This window comes from Esox lucius, chromosome 18 (genome assembly GCF_011004845.1).
Source record: "Esox lucius isolate fEsoLuc1 chromosome 18, fEsoLuc1.pri, whole genome shotgun sequence".
In the NCBI taxonomy this organism is placed as follows: Eukaryota; Metazoa; Chordata; class Actinopteri; order Esociformes; family Esocidae; genus Esox; species Esox lucius.
The window spans coordinates 7284147-7306316 of record NC_047586.1 but is presented as its reverse complement, the minus strand read 5'-3'; the positions used below and the strand labels follow the sequence as shown (position 1 = coordinate 7306316).

At 40.2% G+C, this 22170-nt stretch overlaps 1 protein-coding gene across 1 annotated transcript in view; it reads left to right on the top strand.

The window, feature by feature from the left end:
• The first annotated feature begins 253 nt into the window (after positions 1-253).
• The window catches only part of LOC105017843 (interphotoreceptor matrix proteoglycan 1), a 32044-nt gene continuing 10127 nt past the window's right edge, over positions 254-22170 (top strand). The window contains exons 1-15 of the mRNA XM_010882775.4: positions 254-663; positions 3237-3479; positions 4316-4482; positions 5077-5111; positions 5812-5861; positions 6095-6207; positions 6533-6682; positions 8650-8708; positions 9226-9246; positions 10290-10459; positions 10548-10609; positions 10707-13416; positions 13943-14478; positions 20271-20490; positions 20950-21160. Of these exons, the coding sequence (XP_010881077.3) occupies positions 594-663; positions 3237-3479; positions 4316-4482; positions 5077-5111; positions 5812-5861; positions 6095-6207; positions 6533-6682; positions 8650-8708; positions 9226-9246; positions 10290-10459; positions 10548-10609; positions 10707-13416; positions 13943-14478; positions 20271-20490; positions 20950-21160 (4817 nt within the window). The 5' untranslated portion in view covers positions 254-593. The remainder of the gene's footprint in view (positions 664-3236; positions 3480-4315; positions 4483-5076; positions 5112-5811; positions 5862-6094; positions 6208-6532; positions 6683-8649; positions 8709-9225; positions 9247-10289; positions 10460-10547; positions 10610-10706; positions 13417-13942; positions 14479-20270; positions 20491-20949; positions 21161-22170) is intronic.

Here is a 22170-nt window from a genome sequence, read left to right as displayed (position 1 = left end):
GTCCTGAAAGCTGCTGTAGTTAGTTGCCAAGTAATCTTTAACAGGAGAGTGGGGATCTGGGTGACAGAGTGGGGGTGACGAGGTTACGTCGAGGGCCGTCTCAGGTGAAGCTAAATGTGGGCGTAGAGGATGTGGTAAGCAGGAGTGTCGGCAAAGATGACCCCAAGGCCCTGTTTGGCAGATGCTCCCCACCAAGAAAGCCCCTAACAGGATGACACTGGTTCTGAAGGGCCCATGGGGTAAAGACGGATTATGTCTGAGCAGCAGATAAACAGATTATTCCCGAAACAGTGCTGGCTTTTTTAACTGTCAGTCTTGTCACACTTTGAGCACATCCACAATCCCTTGTTGGACAGGGTTTGCTCTCATAGTTCCGCGCCATGTCTGTCAGATGCCGCTATCAAATTCTCATTATCTGCCGGGAAAGCAGGTCTGAACATAAATGACCAACCACTTCCATGTGGAATTTATAGACGGCCCAGATATTTAGTGATCCTGAGGAAAGTATTGTCACGCATGGGCACCAAATGAGATAAAACTGAACCTGAACTTTTTTTTTTTACGCTGATAACTGGAAACTAAACGGTTTAATCATGCCTTGGAAATATGGGCTGCTTACTCTTACGCTGTTTTTCTCTGCTCTTCAAGCGACTGGAATTAAAGGTAAGCTTCGGGCTCCATTTTAATTCAAGGAGACGTGAGCCTTTTGAGTCCGAAGGGCACTAGACTGAGGCTTTACTTCATTCAAACCTGCCGTAACATTGTTTGCACAGTCTTTATTTCCAAGATTCTGGTGCACAAACATTTCTGAAAAGTAAAAACACATCTCTGCGAGAGGTCACACAGGCAGTAATTGTAGGTTTTCATTCAGTACCCAAGACCAGTTTGCATTTTACCATTGAGTTACTGCATGAATAAAGGCAAAGTGGATTAGATTGAATTAAAGTTGGAATCATTGGTCTATTTTACGGGATGTTTTCACTGCATGTGATATAACATTTGACAGCTCTTATGCAGAGGATCGAACAATTTCAGTGCCACAGTATAGACGATTTTAAGCTATGGCCAATGTGTGCAGAACTCTACAATGGCAGTCTGCAAGGTTACGTTAAGGGTAATTGGGTCTAACCAAGCTTTGGGGCAGATACAAAGAGCTCTCTTTACGACTGCTATATCACCGCTATCGTCAAAGCTCTTCCACAAAGGCTTACTGATTCCGCTGACCATACTAATGAAACTATCACGTGTTTTCGCTGAGCATTTCGTAGCATCGCACTCAAATGACATGTTAGATAAACTTTATTTCATAAGGAGTTATTGTACTGTGTATTAGGTGGATATGGTTAGCATACAGTATGGCTGTGAATAAATGTGGGCAGGTTGTCAGCACTGTGGGTTGCATAAGGGCGAAATAACAGCTTGTAAGACTATAGTGTTATAGTAACGCCTATAAAAGACTTCCCAGCTCGATGAGCTTTCCCAGGAGGAGAGCAACATCACAGCGCTTATCACGAGCCTCTTTGACTTATTTGAACTTACAGTATGGGTTTATCCCTCGTTGATGGTTGTAGGACTCCTTGTAGTTGCATAACACATTGGCGCCAACTTGGTGATGTCATTGTGATTTATTGAAAGCTACAGCTATTCTGAAGAGACAGACGAAAGGTTCAGATGAAATGGCGAGTACATTTTTTTTTTCAATATATACATTTTATTATATATTGACAATTTATTATAATTTTGACCATGCCTGTTCTACATTATACCAGCAGACATTACTAATTTAGAGCTCATGTGCAGTAGACCATGGCCCTGCCCACAGAATTACCAGAAACCTGATACCCACATTAACAGCTCATTCTGGTGTTTTAAATGACATTTCAAGAGAACATATTATGGATAAACTGATCTATCGAGTCTTTAGTAGATGCTGCTGAGGTCACAAAATGTTTTGTAAATTGAGCAGCAATGTCCCACGGTACTTTTATATAATTCTGTTCTCTTTTCAAGTCAGTAGGTAGCATACAGTACGTGTTTGTTTTGTGTTTTATGGTGCAAAGGGATGGGTGCTGGCTGGCAAACTGAGCGGCTGGTAGATTTTGAATGCTAATTTGATGCTGGGCTTAAAATAATTAAGTGCATTTAAGGCTGCAAACTATGTCAGAGCACTTAACGATCTTCAGCAACACAGCTGATTTAAATGAAATTGCTCCTTAGCAAATTACTCCCTATCAAAAGACCAACAATCGCATTGGTAAAGGAGTTCTAAGAGTAAATACCTTACCTAGATTATTAAAAAAATATATATCCAGGAATTATAATGTGATATTTTTTTTTTATATACAGAAATCGAATGTGTATTTATCATTTAATGTATACATTTTCCATTCATTATCAGATATATTTTGGGGAGACTCTTGTTATTAAAATATTTATAAAGATAACTTTTGTATAATTTAATTTACATTTGTTGAAATAAGATAAATCAACAGATGCACATTTTTTTATTTAATTTATGCCAGGGCAAACCGGTTCAGAAATGACAAAAGTTCGGTATCTGTATCAACACTGGCCCATTGTTGAATGTGAATTTTAGCTATCGTTATCAGCCAATCATTTCCTCATCTGTATATCCCTAGCACACACTCAATATTTTGTTTCAATATCTTAGAGAATAGTTCAAGCTGTTAATAATGAGCCATTGGACAAAAGCAATAAATAGAACATACCTACAACTATTTTGGCCAATAATCTTCAAATATCCACCCATGCCGGTAAAGCAAGTATTATTTTCAGTGTGATTATGATGTTCATCATTGATCACCTTCATGTCTGTATGACATGGAAATGTACAAACAACATCTAAATTAGAACTGTGGTCTCTGTTTCCTTGGAGACAAGCACATTTCTGAAAAGGCCATGTTACCAGCGTCCCTTCATATTGATATTAATGCTGTTAACATTACTGTCTGCTTATAAGTGGTTTGAATAATGACCGTTGTGAATTACTCTCCCACCACAACAATACAATTCTCATATCTAGAAAATGTGAAACGTGACATTTAATTACAAATCAAAGCCAGAGACATAGATATTTGTTTGCACTGTTACTGTATGATTCAACAGCATACTCTCATTTATATTTGGACAGTCATGACAGACATTTCTTTACATTTCTTAAAATTCTGAAAATATCATAGTTTGAATGCCTTTTTCCATTTTTATTGTCTTTTCAGCAAGGAATTATCCAAGTTCATGGCTGAGAGGAGATATCAGAGCGACAACGGAAGAAATCAGTTCTACGCGCTTGGATGAACTTTTGGAAACGACCCAGCAGAACTCTAATATCCGAACCATATTTGATTTGGGAAAGTACCGTGCGAAGAGGTCAGCGGTCTTCCAGTCTGGAGTGAGAGTCTGTCCACAAGAGACCATCAATGAGGTCATAGCCAGCCACCAAGCTTACTACAGGCTCAGAGGTATGGGTTGTCTATTCATTAACTGAGGATGGTCAGAATTACTTGACTGGCATTCTGTTAGCTATTGCATGTTGATATATTAAGCGTCTGCTCTTTTGCCCTTGTAAAGGTACACAATTTCCTGGTCTATGATATGACCTGGATAGTCACTAGTCAAATGAAATGCTGAAAGTTACAGTATAGTGTGCACCACAGTAGTGACCATGGCAGAACCTGCAACTGGATATGCAAGTGTAGAAAGTGAGTGAATTGGAGCCAACTACTATTATGCCTAAACATAACCTTATATATAATATACAAAGTTTATCTGTCTGTTCTACATTATTGAATCTCAAAATGGGCTGATTGAAGGACACACAAGCCGAATGACTAGAAGGAGTCTGTGAAATACACTCTGAACAATGCTGCATATTTCACCTGATGCACAATGCAGATGCGTTATGTGATGATATAGTTCATTACCCATTGTATCCAGTTGGTTACTTTTATCCATAATTAAATAGAGTGGTGTTCACGGAGCGAAAAGTGATGTAGTAAAACCATGGCAAATAAAGACAATTCATTGCTGAATTGTATCTACAATTTCCCAAGCGAGCAATTTATTTCCGGTAGGATAATTTATCTCTATATTTGTAACAAAAAGATGCATTGCCTCATACAATTCCGATTGCACTGGGAATCAGGAAGGCGAAGGGTGTGTCTCACTGTATCACTAAATTGCAATTCATCATGAGAAATGGTGAATCTGTGCTCTCTAAATTGAATGTATTGTAATTCATTTGGAAATGTAAGTTATTTGTGCTCTGTGACACATTCACTGTTCTGTCTCTGGTCAGTTTGTCAGGAAGCCGTTTGGGAAGCATTCCGGATCTTCTTTGACCGAATCCCTGGAACTACAGAGTACACGACGTGGGTTCACAAATGTCGACATGAACCCCTGTGTCTCTCTGACCTGGCTGGGAACTTCAGTAACTCAGAAGAGCACCTGAGTATGGTGTACAGGGTGAGAAAACCAACAGCATGTCACCTTCTCTTGTGTTTTTTTGACTGTGAGCCCCTGCAATTAGATGGGTTTTCTAAAAGCAAAGGACACATTTGAAAATAATTTGTACTGTCAAATTACATCTTTTTTTTATTGTTCTGCCTTATGCACGGCCAAACCCCGAAAAGCTACCAACACTAAAACAAATGGCAATATCCAAAAGCCTTTATGATATCATGTGAAATAAATGGATTTTAGTATATTTTCCTTTGTAAACAACAGCATTGTTACTTGTGCAATAGCCATGGAGAAAGCCAATTGTTGATCAAGTTAAAACTTCTGTCTTTCCCCTTTATTTAAAGCTGTTGACATTTAATTACATATCAGTCTCTTGAGAAAACAGGGAAGGGATAATCCTGCTCCCATTAACACACTTCATTTACATCTCAAAGAGGGTATAAAATGCGTATCTATTTGCTGACAGCCCCCCCCCCCCCAAGAGCACGTTTCAGTGGTGCTTCATATGCCACGCAGTCTTGAAGTGTTACGTTTTTTTGGCTTGATTTAAGATGGTGTGTTGTGACTCATGCTACAATTGTGATTCTGCTCTCATAGAGGATGAACCTGCGAGATAAGAAGCAGTCGACTGGGTAAGGCAGAAGACAGTATGCGGCCTGCTGTCTGCTGATAGCAGATCTCGACGGATAGCTGTCAAGGCGTGTTGCTTTCTCACACACATTGCAGCCCTCTTAAGTCAGGCTTTGTACTGGACGCACTACGCGTGTAGCGCTTACTGTTCATGTAGCGCTGATTATGCATACTTACGGGTGGAGTACCTCCTGAGACATGAATGAATCCGTCACGCGTCTTCAGACACTATACATACACCGGATGATGGCAGTTTGCACTGAAATTATGATAATGAAGCCACACAAGATGGTACATGAGTAGTAATTAACTAGAAATGTTGACTTTTATTGGAATGTACTGTATCAAGCTGACGTTGATTATGGTGTACTGTAGGCAGTAGCACCAAGGAATTCTAAAAAGAAAATCCATAAGACTAATGTCAGTGCTAACATTAGTTCTTAGTTTTTCATATTTCAGAATTACCATCAGTTAGCATAAACAATCTACCCAAGTAGTTACTATATTCATAAACATTATCGTTCATATACATATGAACAAGGAAGTACATAGGCTACAGTGATCAGTATTTAATTTTGTATTTTTTCTGCTGCATTTTTTGTTAACATAAAAAACATTCTGGCAATGTATATACTAGAAAACACATGTTCATATAATGCTTCAAAAGTTAACTCTTCCTATTTCCTCCTTTGTCACCCGAAGAGGCGTAGCTGCCACAACCATAGCTGCTGCTGTGGTCACTGAGATTGCAGGTATGACAAGCAAGACACTGTCAAGATGTCAACTCACTGTATCAAGTTGTGTCAACTATGTATCAAGTTGTCAACGTACTGTATTAAGTTGTGTCGACTATGTATCAAGTTGCAAACGCTCTGTATTAACATCAGCGTACTGTATCGTAACATGCCAAGTAATTGAATCAAAATGTATCCGTGGTAAATTAAATCCATTGCACAGTATAATTACTTTTTAATTAACCTTTCAGGTTCTGAGGAGGCCCGGACTTCAGTCCCAGAACCACCTGCTCCTGTGACCAACGATGCCAAGGTCCCTGAAACACCTGAGGGAACACTTGAAACAGAAACCGCTGCTGAGAAGGTAAACCAAATTCATTTTGGCCTAAGATTGCTAAGAGCTTGCGGGCTGATTGAAAAGTTAACAGACAGAATGCTTGTGGTTGCTCAGCTGGTGTCTTCCTTTTTCCAGACAGCTGATATTATTTGACCACATTGTCTAGTAATACACCTCAAATTATCTCAATAATGGGTTCTATTCATTACCACCAATCGTGGCATAATGATTTGCACGGAAAAAAAAGAAAATTCTATTAGTTATTGCATTTTTTCAGGTTGTCTTTTTCAGTTTTAGTCAGTTGTCTTTTGTGACTAGTTAATAGGACCCTTTTGTATTCTCCTGTTTGCAGGACTCTGAGCTACCCAACGTGGTCCCGGAGAACCTTGTGGAGGAGATAGTAGAATTCAGCATTGATCTGGTGGACCCAGGTTACAGGGAATTACTGGATGACCCTGACTCCCCCCAGTACGTTGACCTTTCTCATCACCTGCAAGACCAGGTAAGATGAAAACATAGCCTGGATACATTTCGGTTAGGTGGCTCTCACGTTCTCGTACACAGTCCTAGCCACAAAAATGTTCTGGCTAATTTGCTCTACACATTTTTTTTCATGTTTTTCAATGAGAAATACCCAACAACACCTTAGTAAATACTGTAGTTTATTGCAGTAAATAGTACAGTAATTATTACCTTTATATTGCCTTAAATATTAAAGAGTTTTGACATTGAGGTGAGTATAGGTTAGACAGTACTACAGAGAGCCAGTATTTGATGATTGTAGCCCTATTCCACACTATTATTTGACTTTTATTATGTATGCAAACACAACAAGTATATAGTGTAAGCAATTTAACCACATATAATTTTCTTTAATTCAGAATATACAGTATCTCACAAAAGTGAGTACACTCCTCACATTTTTGAAAATGTATGTGACAACACTGAAGAAATGACACTTTGCTACAATGTAAAGTAGTTAGTGTACAGCTTGTAGAAGTGTAAATTTGCTGTCCCCTCAAAAAAACACAACAAACAGCCATTAATGTTTAAACCGCTGGCAACAAAAGTGAGTACACTCCTAAGTGAAAATGTCCAAAGTGGGCCCAAAGTGTCAATATTTTTTGTGTCCACCATAATTTTCCAGCACTGCCTTAACCCTCTTGGGCATGGAGTTCACCAGAGCTTCACAGGTTGCCACTGGAGTTCTCTTCCACTCCTCCATGACAACATCACAGAGCTGGTGGATGTTAGAGACCTTGTGCTCCTCCACCTTCCGTTTGAGGATGCCCCACAGATGCTCAACAGGATTTAGGTCTGGAGACATGCTTGGCCAGTCCATCACCTTTACCCACAGCTTCTTTAGCAAGGCAGTGGTCGTCTTGGAGGTGTGTTTGGGGTTGTTAGAATGCTGCCCTGCGGCCCAGTCTCTGAAGGAAGGGGATCATGCTTCAGTATGTCACAGTACATGTTAGCATTCATGGTTAAAAGCACACTTTGATAAAAAATGTAATTCCCACCAAAACCCTGAACTGCGTTTATTTCTTCCAAATTGTTAACATGGTACATATAAAATATTTTTGATATTGTGTATAAAGGTATTACATTTCATCCGAAATGAACATCTCCACGCAACTGATAATTATGAAATGTATGTATCCATAATGACCACACAGAGTCACATGGAAAATATTGCAATGGAAATAAAGTAATTATCTTATCAGTGTAATGCTGAACCAAAAGATAGTCATCTGATGCTGTACAATTGTCTATGGCATGTTCTTGCAGGTGCCCTCTGAAGTGGTTCATGGTAAAGAGGATTACAGAATGCCACAGGTTCATGAGTCAGTGGCAGAGAAAGCAAAAAGCAGATTACTGATCTCCACCTGGACCATGAGGGCTGGATTTCCAACCTATATACGTAGACAAATGCTCAGTCCCGATTCTCCGTCCTCCAAAATAATGCGTTTTCCCACATTGATGTTACATAGACGGAATGGACAAACAGCAGATACAAGCGCCAAATTGATGCTGTTAAATGTGTGAATGCATGCTTCTGGTTGGAGAATGGAGATGTAGCCCAAAGCGCTACATTCTGTGTAGCGCTACATTCCGGGAATAATCACTTGCCAATCCATTTCAACTTCCTTGGAACTTATATCTGTTTAAGCTCTAATGGAGAGGATGTCCGGATTCACCCATCAGACTCTTAAAGCTCTGTCGGACAAGATTGTGTCACAAGTGCTCTAAATGTCATCCACGAAAAATAGATATCAATGACTAAGTGTCCCATTTATACACTCCCCTGCTCTGACTTACAGTACTTCACATTTCCTCAGATTACATCAGATGCATAACTAGCAACACGTATTGGATGTAGTACCTCTGTAGGACTGCTATGTTTACTGGAGAGGCATGTGTTTCTATAAGCTTTGAACAAAGTCTAATACGGTCCTTCTTCTTCCACAGATGCTCCATGTTTTTGACAAACTCCCAGGATTTAAAGAGATCAGTGTTTTGGGAATCAGGTACATCAAATGCAAATAAAATTGGCAATAGATTCAGACGGAGACGGAGGAAAGCGAGATTGAAAGCTGGCAAACCCTTCCTGTAAATTAAAATAAATGGCCTCTTATTGCTCTTAAAAATGTATTTAATCAGATCTTGAATAAATATTGATTTGGCATGGATTTTGGATATTCGAAAACATAACTAGTTCATTCCCACCCAGCTGAAATTCTGTCAAATGCCAGGAAAAAGTTTTGTGCAAGCAAAGCCATTCTGTCATGCTACAGGTTGAGCCCTAGGCTATGCTGATTAATGATAACCTGATACGTTGTTAGTGTGATCCATATGCATACTGAAAATACATACAGCTGTGTTGTAAAATTAAATGCCATTATGTTTTTACGTACAATGCAAAAGAAAAGTGCAGGTTTTATCACCATATTAACCAAGCAATGAATAATGCTCTATTTCCTTTTAAGATGACGTGTCATTATATCTCATACTAATGGTCTCTTTATTTCCTTCCTCTAATCTAAGCGAGACCCTGGAGAGTGACGGGTAATAGAATTACTGTGATGAGAGCCATCTTGAGTGGTAGCTGCTGTTTCTGTCTGTCTGTGATTGTCCATGCCAGTGTGCTGCTTTGCTCTGTGTATATCTCCCTCAACTGTAACACAGGGCCCAAATAGAGAAGAATCAGATAACCTCAACAAACGGCAACTCTATAATTACTCTGCTCTTTGAGCCTCCTTGATGGGTCAATAAATCAACAAGGGAAACTGTTAAGAAATGAGGATCAACATCAGCAGAAACTGGACTCTGATTTTATTTCCCTTCTGTGGCTCAGTGAGGGTTAACATTGGAAATATGGTTATTTAATTCTTTCTGAAAGGCTGTTAATGCTTCTGGCTTCCTTAATCTTAAGATGGAAGGAAAGTAAGCATTTCAATATAAAGCCCTGTGTGAACGGAATAATTGCCTATTTTGAGTGCCCTGTGTTGGGCAGTGCTGCCAACAGCAATAACAGCCATGCCAGTCAGTGGCTTGAGCCCGCTCCACTAATCTGATAAAAGATTCACAACTAATTCGACCTTTGCCTGCGCGCCACTATTGACAGAAATAAAAAGGGAAGAAATACACCATTGATGTGTCATTACCATTCTAATCAAAATTCCATTTAACTAATCTGTTTACCCTCCGGCTTCTCTAAGATAGAGCTGAATATTGATACATTTTTGATTGTGCCATTAAAGTCGGTGAGAGAAAAAGTGACATATTTTCATGCTCTGCATTCCAAATATGCTATTCCTGAATTTGTATTTAAACTCTCCAGATCTTAAACCTGGCAGTTGATACCTTTTGTTTTGGTTCAGGCATTTATAAATTGCTTATAGCTTTTATAAAAAAAATTTAGTAGTGTAGTATCACCAAGCTTCGCTACGGACAATCAGAGCCGGTTCGAGGCATAAGTTTAGAGTGCCTGATCGCTAGGGGTGAGGGGACCCCAAATTACATTTTGCCTAGGGGAGAGGGGACCCCAAAAGGCTGGAGCCGGCACTGCGCACAATGCTTCTCTCTCACACAGTTTTATGCTCTTTCAGACCTGGAGGAGTGACGGTGCATTATTCTCTGGTCTTTGAGAGAATTTCACCAGAGAATGCCACGAGGACTCCAGCCACAGCCGTGTCCAGCCTGCGGGAAATAGTGGCCAACTCTTTAAGTGAAGAGGCGTCTCTGCCAGTGGATCTACAGTCCTTAAACTTTGAACCAGGTACCTGAATTAGAGTGAATAACTTATAACACGTATGTTGTATTTGTTAATGACGTGATTTCCCAATATTTTCAACCTCATTCCACAGTAAAAGTAATTCCACTAACTACTAAACCTGCCAAGGAAGCTGTTGAGGAAGTGTTTGAGGATGTAAGTATTATCTTTATTAATCTAGACTACCAATAGTAAAATATCAAACCTTGGAATTATGTATCAACATGCTTTTTTGTTGTCTTTTCCTTTTCAGTTCAGTAACCCACCTATACACAACCACATGGAAATAGTCACAGATGAGCCAGAGATTGCTGTGGAGAAGCCTCGTCTGGATGTTCCACTTGGACCTGTGGATAAAGATAAGGCTCTTGTCACCTTACTGGACCCTACTGGAGATATTCCAGATGATGAAGAAAAGGCACCACCAGAGAGAGGTGATGTACCCTACATCTACGAGGATACTAGTGAATCGATGGACATTGACGAGAGTGAGTCTGAAGCAACAACTGAACCGGAAGAAGTTCTGTTTATTACACATCTGATTGAAACCATCCATGCCACTGATAAGGGAAATGGTGAGCTTGTAAGACACTACTTCCTAACTACAACTCCACAGGAATATGTTGCTGAGCCTAGCATTCCAGAGGAATACCCTGAGCCTCCTTTTGGTAATGTAGTCCCTACTAATGGGTACCCTGTCTTACCCCCTGAGGATTTGGATATTACCTCTGCTCCTAAAAATGAAGGTACAGAAACAGACAATCCAACTGAACTCCCTCCTAATTGGATATCAGAAGATGAGGCTGTTGTGGAGGCGGAGGCAAAGCCCACTCCCACCACTCAGATTCTTCTCACAACAGCCACTGAGGAAGAAGCATCTGACACTGTATTGCCTGTGACGACTCTTTCGGCCATCACAGATCAGCCTGCCACTAAAGCAATAGAGGACAATGAAGTTGAGGGGGATCTTGAACATGTTGTAGTTGAAGAAGAGCCAGAATATGAAGAAGAGGTAGTAGAGGAACAAGAACCTGAGAAAGAAATAGTTGAGGTATTGGAACCTGAGGAGAATGTATTTGTGGAACCAGAACCTGACAAAGAGGTAGTTATGGTTTCAGAATCTGAGAAAGAAGTAGTTGAGGTATTGGAACCAAAAGAAGAGGTAGTTGAGGAAACAACATCTGAGGGAGAAGTAGTTGAGGAACCAGAAACTGACAAAGAGATAGTTGAGGTCTCAGAACCTAAGGAAAAAGTTGATGAGTTCTCAGAGACTAATAAAGAGGTAGCTAAGATATCTAAACCTGAGGATGAGGTAGTTGAAGTCGTGGAAGCTGAAGAAGAGACCGTTGATGAACCTGAAGAAGATACAGATAAGATCTCTGAACCTGAGGAAAAGGTAGATGAGGTCTCAGAAGCTGAGAATATGTTAGTCGAGGAGCCAGCTGTACTTGAGGACTCAGAACATAAGGAAGAGATAGTTGAGGAACCAGTACCTGAGGAAAGTGTAATTCGGAAGGATGAGGATGTAGTTGAGGTCTCACAATCTGAGGATGTGGAATCTCAGGAGATAGTTGAAAAACCAGCAGAAGATGTAATTGAGGTTTCAGAACCAGATCAAGAGGTAGCTGAGGTCTTTGAACCAAAGGAAGAGATAGTTCAAGCACCAGAACAAAATGTGGCACCTGAGGAGAAGGTAACTGAAAAAACAGAACCTGAGGAAGAGGTAATTAAGACCCCAGAACCGGCAGAAGAGGGAGTTGATTTCTCAGAAACTGAGAAAGAAATATTGGGGAAACCAGAATCAGACAAAGAGGTAGCTGACATCTCAGAATTTGAGCAAGAGGTAGTTGAGGTCTTGGAACCTGAGGAAGGGGTAATTAAGGTCTTGGAACCTGAGATTATTGAGGTCTTGGAACATGAGCAAGAGTTAGTTGAATCTAAGGAAGAGGTTTTTGACTCCTCGGTACATGAGGGAGAGGTAGTTGAGGGTCCAGAAACTGAGGAAAAGGAAGTTGAGGAACTCAAACCTGATGAAGAGGTTGTTGTGGAAGGAGAGCATGAGGAAAAGGTTTCTGAGGAACCCAAACCTGATGAAGAGTTTGTTGTGGAAGGAGAGCATGAGGAAAAGGTTTCTGAGGAACCCAAACCTGATGAAGAGTTTGTTGTGGAAGGAGAGCATGAGGAAAAGGATGTTGAGGAACACAAGCCAAATGAAGAGGAAGTTGAACTCAAACCTGGGGAGGGGATAGCTGAGAAAGACAAACCAGTGGATGAGGCTGTTGAAGTGATGGAACCTGTGGAAGAGGTAGTTGAGGAACCAGAATCTAAGGACGAGGTTGTAGGTGTCTTTGAAACTGAAGGAGAGGTATTCAAGGTCTTGGAACCTGAGGATGATATAGTTAATGAACCAGAACCTAAGGAAGAGCTAGTTGAAGTCTCAGAACCTGACGATGAGGAAGCTAAGGTCTCAGAGCCTGAAGAAGGGATAGTTGAAAAAGCAGAACCTGACAAAGGTGTTGATGAGGCCTCAGAAACCGAAGAAGGGATAGTTGAGGAACCAGAACCAATTAACGAAGGAGCTGAGGTCTCAAAACATGAAAAAGAAATAGTAGAGGTCTTGGAACCAGAAGAGTCAGTTGAGAAAACAGAACATGAGAAAGAGGTTGTTGTCAAACCAAAGCCTGGGGAAGAGATTGTTGTGGAAGCTAAAGAAGAAGAAGTTCAGGAAACAGCACTTGATGAAGATGTTACCAAATCATTAGCAGGAGAAATTAAAATTATCCAACCTGTGGATTCTGTAGAGGGCACTCCCTTTGGAGAGGAAACTGAACCTCTAGAAGAAGACAATATTGTGCCAAAAGAAGACCAATCATTTGAAGAGGAAATTGAGGACCTGCTACCTGAATACCCTGGGTATGAGGACATCCACCATGAGGAAGCTGTTGATACTGTGGAAGAAACGGGTGAGCAATGCACATTATTAAAACAGTTCCACTAGGCACAGATAATGAAATAATTTGAAGCAATACATTTGAACAATAGAGGTGTGATATTGCATTACAGCTAATAATTAGAGTCACATGGAGGAGATATATTAATGGTCTGTGTTTGGACTGATTGCCCTGCTGCCTGCCTTTAATGTTGCATTTATCATTTCATATGCAGTAAACAAAAGGCTTTGGCAAATTCATTAATTACCAATGCTTACATCGCTGAGAGCTTACCTCATCAAACGATGCATACATATTTTTTCATTAAATAAATCTGACAAATATTGTTAATAAAAAAAGGACCTGGCAGGAATAAAGGGCTTGCCTGGAACTCTGCCCCTGCAGTCATGTTGGCAATATAACTGCACATTCAATATAAATTAGGATTATATATTTTGTGCTGGACACTTGGCAGACATTTGCAGTACTGATAAAACACAATTGATGGTATTGGTTTGTGACTTATTGAAATATCCTCTCCTGTTTCAAAACACAACAGAGGACAGAGAATCTGTTTCATTGCCAGATGGGAGGGAAAAGGGGATAGCAGAGACAGCACAACCCATCCCAGATTCTATACCCACACCACCTGGAGAATCTGACACTGTGCCTGAGGTAAATGTCAAAGGGTCACCTTCAGAGCTAGAGCCTATGGAGGAGGATGTTGAGGAACATGATGTGACTGTTATTGATGAAGAAGAGTTGGACGAAGAAGTCATGGAGGTCTCAGAACCTAAGGGCATTAGTGTACAAGACATTGCTGATGAACTCGATAAAATGGACCTGGTGAGCACAGAGCTCACTGACCTTCCAGAGGCGAGTGGATACCCATTGGCTCCTGAGGAGCACCCCTTTGAGACCACTGCATCACCACCACTGAGATATTTGACCACTCCCTCCAAGACCACAGCCAGCAAGGGAAGAGAGCTGGTGGTGTTCTTCAGCCTACGGGTGACCAACATGAGGTTCTCCGATGACCTCTTCAACAAGAGCTCCTCCGAATATAGATCCCTGGAGAACACCTTTGTGGAACTGGTGAGTGAGTACGGAATAATGTTCTTGAAGAGATAAGAGTGACAGCTCTTTTGTTCAAAAAGCAGCAGGTAACTGAACCCAATGTCATGACATTTGAAGGAAGAGATAACAATCAAACGAGTGAGAGAGGAAAGAATAGGAAGTATAGATAGAAATAGAAATGACAAGATCTGTCTTTGATTATTCAGGCTAAATTGACAAGCAACAGAGAAACACTATATTTTTACTGTCTTTTGTCGTTCAGGTACTTATTACTGAAAGAAAGGTGCGGTAAAAGCCAGCACCTTGGTTTATGACTTAGAAATTATGTGGAGAGGAAGAGCTGCCTTAGAAAAGTTTTGATACAGCATTGGCAAGTTAGTTTAAGTGATTGGATTTAATTGTTTAGATACATTTTACTGTACTGAGCTAAATTTAATGGCTCTCAGATTCAAAATACAGCTGGAACATCGTCATCGTCTTTATCAATGAACTATACATATAACTCATATCCAAAAATATAACAATCATATATGGGCTTGCTTATCTCTTGCTCTTTTAACTATTCAAAGTCTGGTATTCCACTGGATTCCTTTTCCTCTGACCAATCGGATGTGCTTGTTTAACCATGCTGTTGCTTTCAGAACAAGGCAGATTCAAATCATGCAACTGAAGGGTATATTGTTATTGGCATAGCTAACCTTGCTTCACCTCTCTGCTGAACTTGACATGTCAGATATGAATTCTCTCTTTTCTAGTTTCCTTTACTGGTTAGTTGTGTTGTCAACAGACAATTTAGATTGATTTGATTTAATTATTTATGTGAGCAGATTAATTTGTCACACATCCGTGCAAAAATAAATGCAATGTTTTCCTTATTATACAGTGTGCCGTGTTTAGAACAGAACCAATTCGCTCTCTTTTGATTACTTCTAGTGCAATTAAGTGTGGGCTGAAATATAACTAACAGGATGTATAGGTGTCTCCAAACTGATGTATCTTGTTCTTCACATTGATGATAAGAAACAGAAAATCGGATGCCAATTAAAGAGTAAGCTATGAGTTGAGTTACCTGTTTGAAAAGCTGCGGTTCTACAGAGTAAACATACAGAAAGTGCAGGAAAACGTTTTACGGAGCATCCCTTTTAGGTGACTCAGGTTTCTAGAAAATCCTGCCAGCTTTGATCATTGTTCAACTTGCGATCAATTGAGGATGAGTTGAGGTACTTCGCAATCACTGACTATTACTTGTCAGATTCGTTAATTTGTCCATTTAGTTTGTGGTGGAACAAATGCAACTGACCTTAAATAATTGTTAGGCAAGCTATTCAGAATGGTCTCTGAGGTGTTCACCAACTGCTATTGACCTGTTGAAGACCCCTAATGTAGAGCAAGAGAGGGTGATAGGGCAGGAGAGTCGATCTATTTCATAGGCTAAACACATTTTCTCCACTTTTTGTTGTTGCTACTGTACTTCATTTAATGTCCTTATGTGATTGACCCCATAGCCCCGTGGTCACTAAAAGCATGCCGGTGACCTCTCAGCCTTTGCCACATCTGGATACTCTGATACAACCGCCTGTTCATGCCTTTCTCAGGCTTTGAAATGACACTATTTGTAAACCGAAGGGACAACGTGCCACCCTGAGAAGTAAATGGATTTTAAATGCCTGCTTATTGTGAACGTTTCCATGTGCTTGTATCTAGATAAATGCATGATAGAGCCATTACGACCACCTGCATTGCGGTTCCATTTACATGAGTCACATCAGCTGATGCTCTTAAGCAGAGCGACTTTCAGTATGTGCATTGATGATTGCAGACCTTGAGTACCTTTAGCAATTAACAAATAGTTTTATAATTACAGTGTGGTGGAGAAGGGATAAATGGGCCAATCAGGAAGTAGGGGTGATTAGACAGCCAGGACAGTAGACATGAGGCCATGAGGGATGTAACGAAGACATCAGGCCATGAGAGATGTAACGAAGACATGAGGCCGTGAGGAATGTCACAAAGACATGAGGCCATGAGGAACACTGTGGTGGCACAGCAGAAGTGGTGTTTAAAAAAATATATACATAAAAATATGTATACATATATATATATATACACACACACACAGTATACAGTATTTGCTCAAGATGTTGGTGCAACAATCTTACCTGTTAATGGAGACCTGGCCGAACAAAGACATTGATGGTGCTGGAGGTAAGTCAGGAAGGGGAAACTACCTGGTTGGAAAAGATGCGCCACAAGGCCTCTTCCTCCACATTTCTTGTTGGCAAACATGCAAATGCCGGAGAGTATACTCTGTGACCTCAGAGTAAGGCTCCAATCACCAAGGGAAACTTTATTTTCACTTCACCGTGTTGACCTCCTTACTTGCTTCCGAATCTGAGCTGAGTCGCTGCACGTCCTATAAGCATTTAGTTATCACATGGGCAAATACCGCAGCATGACACCAAACGATGCCTCCCTCGCAGACAAGCTCAACACATTCTATTATCGCTTCAAGTTGGAGAATGATGAGTCAGCCAAGGAGGCTCTTGTTGTTACAGAAAACGAGTGCCCTCAGTCCCTAAGGAATGTTGTGAACACTAACCAAGCTGCCAGCCCAGATGGTCATCCCCGCGATCATTTCCTCAGAATGTGTGCCAACCAAATGACGAACATATTCATGGACCTCTTCAACGTGTTCCGCTTGTTTCAAGAAATTCCGCCGTAATCCGAATACCCCCCCCAAATTTTTTTTAAATTCAATAGAAAACAAGGTAACGTTTGTAATGTCCTAATGACTATTGCAGTCAACACTGTAGTCATGATTTGCTTCAAAATGTTTGTCATGGCCCACATCAGTGGCAGACACCATAGCCTACACCTAGAACAGACCAACGGAAGATTTCCGTTTCTCATGCAGTCTCAAAGCACCTGTAGAACAGAAACATCTAAGAATTCTAAGCAAACCAGTCTGATGTTGCCAGGACAACAACCTTTCCTTTAATGTCAATGGAGCCAGAGTAGGCAAAGCCTCCAGTTTAAAGTTCCTCTCCTGGGAGATAGGACTTGTAATGGACCATCAAGGCCATCTGAGAGGCAATTTTATATAAGCCATTGGACTGCTTAACAATTAAAATGCACTGACCGACCACATACTGACCGACCACGTGCCTCAAAAAAACCCACATATTTTTCTTTTTTTACCTGAGAGTTGTTGGGAGTCTTCAGCAACGACCTCAACGACCTTCATTTGTGTGTGATGTCTGTACATACATATGTACATTATGTATTTATTATGTGTATAGTTTATTTTGCTCATGTGGTACAACCAATTCTTTTTGAGCTACAAAACAAATAAGTGTTTAATTTTACTGAAACAATATAGCTAATTATGTTATTCTCCATGGGACACTGAGAAATAAAGTGGTTAGATGTTGTTTCAATTTGATTCAGATTCCCAGCTATGTAAGTGGGCAACCACTGAAGTGTTTTCCCCCTTGAGGACATGATTTACTAAAGATTTGGCACTTCACTCAAAATCTGTACATACTTAACAAATAATTGTAGAGAGCAGGCTCTGGTCTCTGTGGGCCTAAAATGGTAGTGCTTTAAATCACTTTGACAAAAGCAATGAATGAAAAGTTTCCTGCTCTGACTGCTATAGCCTGTACTGATAAGCCTTGGGATCTCTGCCTGTATCACAGCTGTGACCCACAGTCCTTTTTGCCCCCTAAAGACCAAAACCCTGTTCAAGTTAGAGAACGTGCTTCCTGTCAGTAACAGTTCTAAATTTACTCAATATTTCCATTTTAAAGGAATAATTGATGGCAAGGTTTATTTCCACCTGTCTTATTTCATCTGTGCTCAGAATCAAAAGCAGTATCACAAATGTCAGAGTTTCTATGATTCAGAGAGAAGGTGCTGGTTGAGATTTGGCAGACTCTTCAAACAGATTTCCAGACCTATTGCCTGTTCTCTGGCCCCATTTTTGACTTAGTTCAAAGTGAATAAATGAGAGGAGCAGAGGAGAGTGAAAGTGAGCAAAAATGTACATTGTGAAATGGGGCGTTTCTGGTCCTGGCTTCTCCATTCAATACTTTAGTTGTACTTGCAAATTGTATTCTATATACTCTCATTTTTTTTTTTTATAATTCTGACTTCAATCAAACATACTGACGGTGGAACTTGGCTTTGACCCATTTCATAGATGATTACAAAATAGTCAATAAATGAATGTAATGGATTAATTTAATAGGTAAAGATAGTATGCTATTGCATTACAAGTATCAAAGGTGGCAGTTCTCTGGAGTTATTGAATGGTGTAAAATCAAAGTGTATTATTCAAAGTTGCGTATTAATTTGTATTTAGGTAAAATCGTTATGTTTCTACGTCTTGTATTTTTACTAATAACAAAGTAGAAAGCCACTGAGCACCCACCCCTCGCCACTGGCTCCTTGGGGAATCCCCATTGAAACCGGATGAAGTTCTAAATTGCCATCAAAAGGGGCAGTCCAGTTTACAAAGGCTGCCCCCACACTTATGTGTCGGACATAGGAGATATCAATGTGTTAAATTTAACCAGCACTACTGAATTGTTTAACCAAACTGACCGGATCTTCGAGGTGCGTAGCTAGTTAGTAAACTCTATTTGAGGTGCGTAGCTGTTGGTAAACTCTATTTGAGGTGCGTAGCTAGTTGGGAAACTATTTCAGGTGCGTAGCTAGTTGGGAAACTATTTGAGGTGCGTACTAGTTAGTACAAGTTAGCTAAGTTTGATTATCATTCTCCCTTGCTGGCAAGTACCTTTTAGATAAACCTCATTCACGGGCCGGGGGATTAGCAGCTGTCTTCTTCGTGACTGGAGGACACTTGTTACTTGTTAGGTGCTTCATTTACAGCAGTGAAATGCTTAAGGGCCCTTTTTCATACCCAGAATACACATTTTGTAAAAAGAAAATACAACATGGAAGATAAGAGGTATTTAAGCAAGGAATACATGCAGTAATACATATAATTATAACAATGAATAAATGTATAGTATGTATATTAATATTTTATATGATGTTTGCCAATATTTTAATGAGCTTTGCCAAGCAAGCCCATGTTTGAATAAAATACATACAGTTTGACTGATTGTAGAGATGGGAAAACATTAATTACAATAACTTGTTATGAATTATTTTAAATATTGCAAGTCATAAATAAACATAGAATACAAAATACTATAGTGAACAAATGAAAAAGAAATGTTTTTAATACAGAACATACACAAATTTAAGTTATTCAACAAAGACAAACTGAGTGAATGTAGTCAGTAAACAACTGTCACCTGCCATCTATAATGGAACGGGGCTTTTACACATTTAGAAAATGAATTATGAAGTCTCTATCTGAAATATTTGACATTTGACTAAGTACTCAGGGATCTGATAAATGCTGGTATATGGTAAAATATTTAGAATATTTTTTTAAAATACAGACCTTAATTATCTTGTTAAAAATATCTTGGAAAGTACTTGGTGAAAATATTTACAAATATATACGTTTTTTTTTTAAAGAAACACAACAGAAATACTGTCCACTCAGTAGTGTACAAAAAACTGGTGTACGGGGAAGAACTCTTTGAACTACCACACAGTAGCTAAGGACAATGTTAGAATGCAACTGTTATTAGAAAGTTTTCAAACTAAGTGAAGGCCAAAATCAAGAGGAAAAAGTCAAGCAGTTGCTTTTACATTTATTTACAGGAAATGATTTGTCCTACAGCATGTACCTTTAACAGTCACTTCTGGATTGTATCTCGGTTTCTGTCCAGCTGCTGCCGTACCTGCAGTCCAATCTAACAGGATTCAAGAAGTTGGAGATTCTGAACTTCAGGAATGGCAGCGTTGTCGTCAACAGCAAGGTGAAGTTCACCAAGTCTGTGCCGTACAATGTGACCCAGGCCATCCACTGTGTCCTGGAAGACTTCTGCAACGCTGCAGCCATGAGGCTCAACATTGAGATCGACAGTCACTCTCTGGACATAAAACCTGGTATGAGATAAGCCCCTGTGCTTGTCACTAGTTAGGCACAACCCAAAGCTTTCACTTTATCCCCAACGCCCAATATGGGGACCACATTTCATGGCTGTGTTGCAGATATTTTAATTGTGATGTTTACAGATTATGAAACAAATATAACAGTGAATATACAGCCGTGACATAACATATTTAGCATGTAGGATATTCCATCCACAAGGAATGACACACTAATGTAGACTGAAATGCATCTGTGTGCTTTGTCTGGGGCCTCAGTTTCTCAGTGGGGACCTTATAATTCAGTGCAGACAAGAAGCCAAGGAGGACACACATTAAAATCAGTCAAATCATTTCAGTGTCTCCCTCAGTGTCTCCCTGAGAGAAAGAAGATCTTTAAAAGGCAGATTCTTTATGTGGCCATTTCATGAATACTGATCCTACAATTCTCCCCTCTCTCATTGCTTTTTTTAACAGCTGACCAAGCAGATCCCTGTAAGTTCTTGGCTTGCAATGACTTCTCTCGCTGTGTGGTGAACCGCTGGTCTCGGGAGGCCGAGTGTCTGTGTGACCCGGGCTACATGACACTGGATGGCCTGCCCTGTCAGAGCATCTGTGTCCTGCAGCCCGACTACTGCCAGAACGGGGGCCAGTGTGAGACAGTACCAGGGCATGGAGCTACTTGCAGGTACCTTCGAGTAACCGTCTCCTCATTTAGTGAATTGGCAATGCTGTATGTCTGTGGATATCAAACCCTGGTTGCCAGCAATCCATTGTCAGCGCTACCTAATATTTAGGTAGCGCTGACAACATCACTTATCGTTTCTGTGACCCGTTGCAGTGTTCAAATATAACTTTGTTCTCCTTGTTTTGTCTCCGTAAAGTGCTAAGAGGAAAGCAATTGCACTACAGCGTTCTAATAGCACATGACACGCGACGCGCGCGCATCATTTGATGAAGTGTACCATTCTCTACATGCTCTAACCCAGTGTCTTTGACCTCTTTAGATGTCCCATAGGTAAGCTCTGGCAATTTAACGGGGAGCGCTGCACTGAGCTGGTGGCCCAGCCGCTAGACCCCTTCCTTTTCATAAGCTGCTTTGTGGGCTTCCTGTCCTTTGTATATGCTGCGATAGCTCTCATGATATTCATGTACACACAATGTAGACGGACCAGAGACACGGTGATATTGGCGTAAGCGAAAAGCCTTTTCTTCACTGTGTTGATTTGTATGGTACATGTCTTTAGCTGTGCTATATGCATTCGTTCAATGCCCTCTATGAATAAAGTGCCTTTGGAAGGTGTTCAGTCCGATGCACTTTCTTCACATTTTATTGTGTTATAGACTTCAATCATAATTGGTTAGATTAACTTTTTGTTGCCGTCTATCTTCATACAATTCCCAGTAATGATGAAGTAAAAAATGTTGTCCTTTGACTGAAAAAAAAAAAAATAATGGACAGATTTAATCTACATAAGTATTCAAGCTCTTTATGCAGTACTTTGCAGAAGCACCTTTGACAGTGATCACAGCTTTGGTAGGCCTCTATCAGCTTTACACACCTGGATTAAAGCATTTTCTTTTATTCTTCATTGTGGATTCTCTCAAGCTCTGTCAGGTTGGGTGTGGCGCATCTTGGAAGAGAGTTGGTGGTTCCAAACTCCATCTACACTCACCTAAAGGATTATTAGGAACACC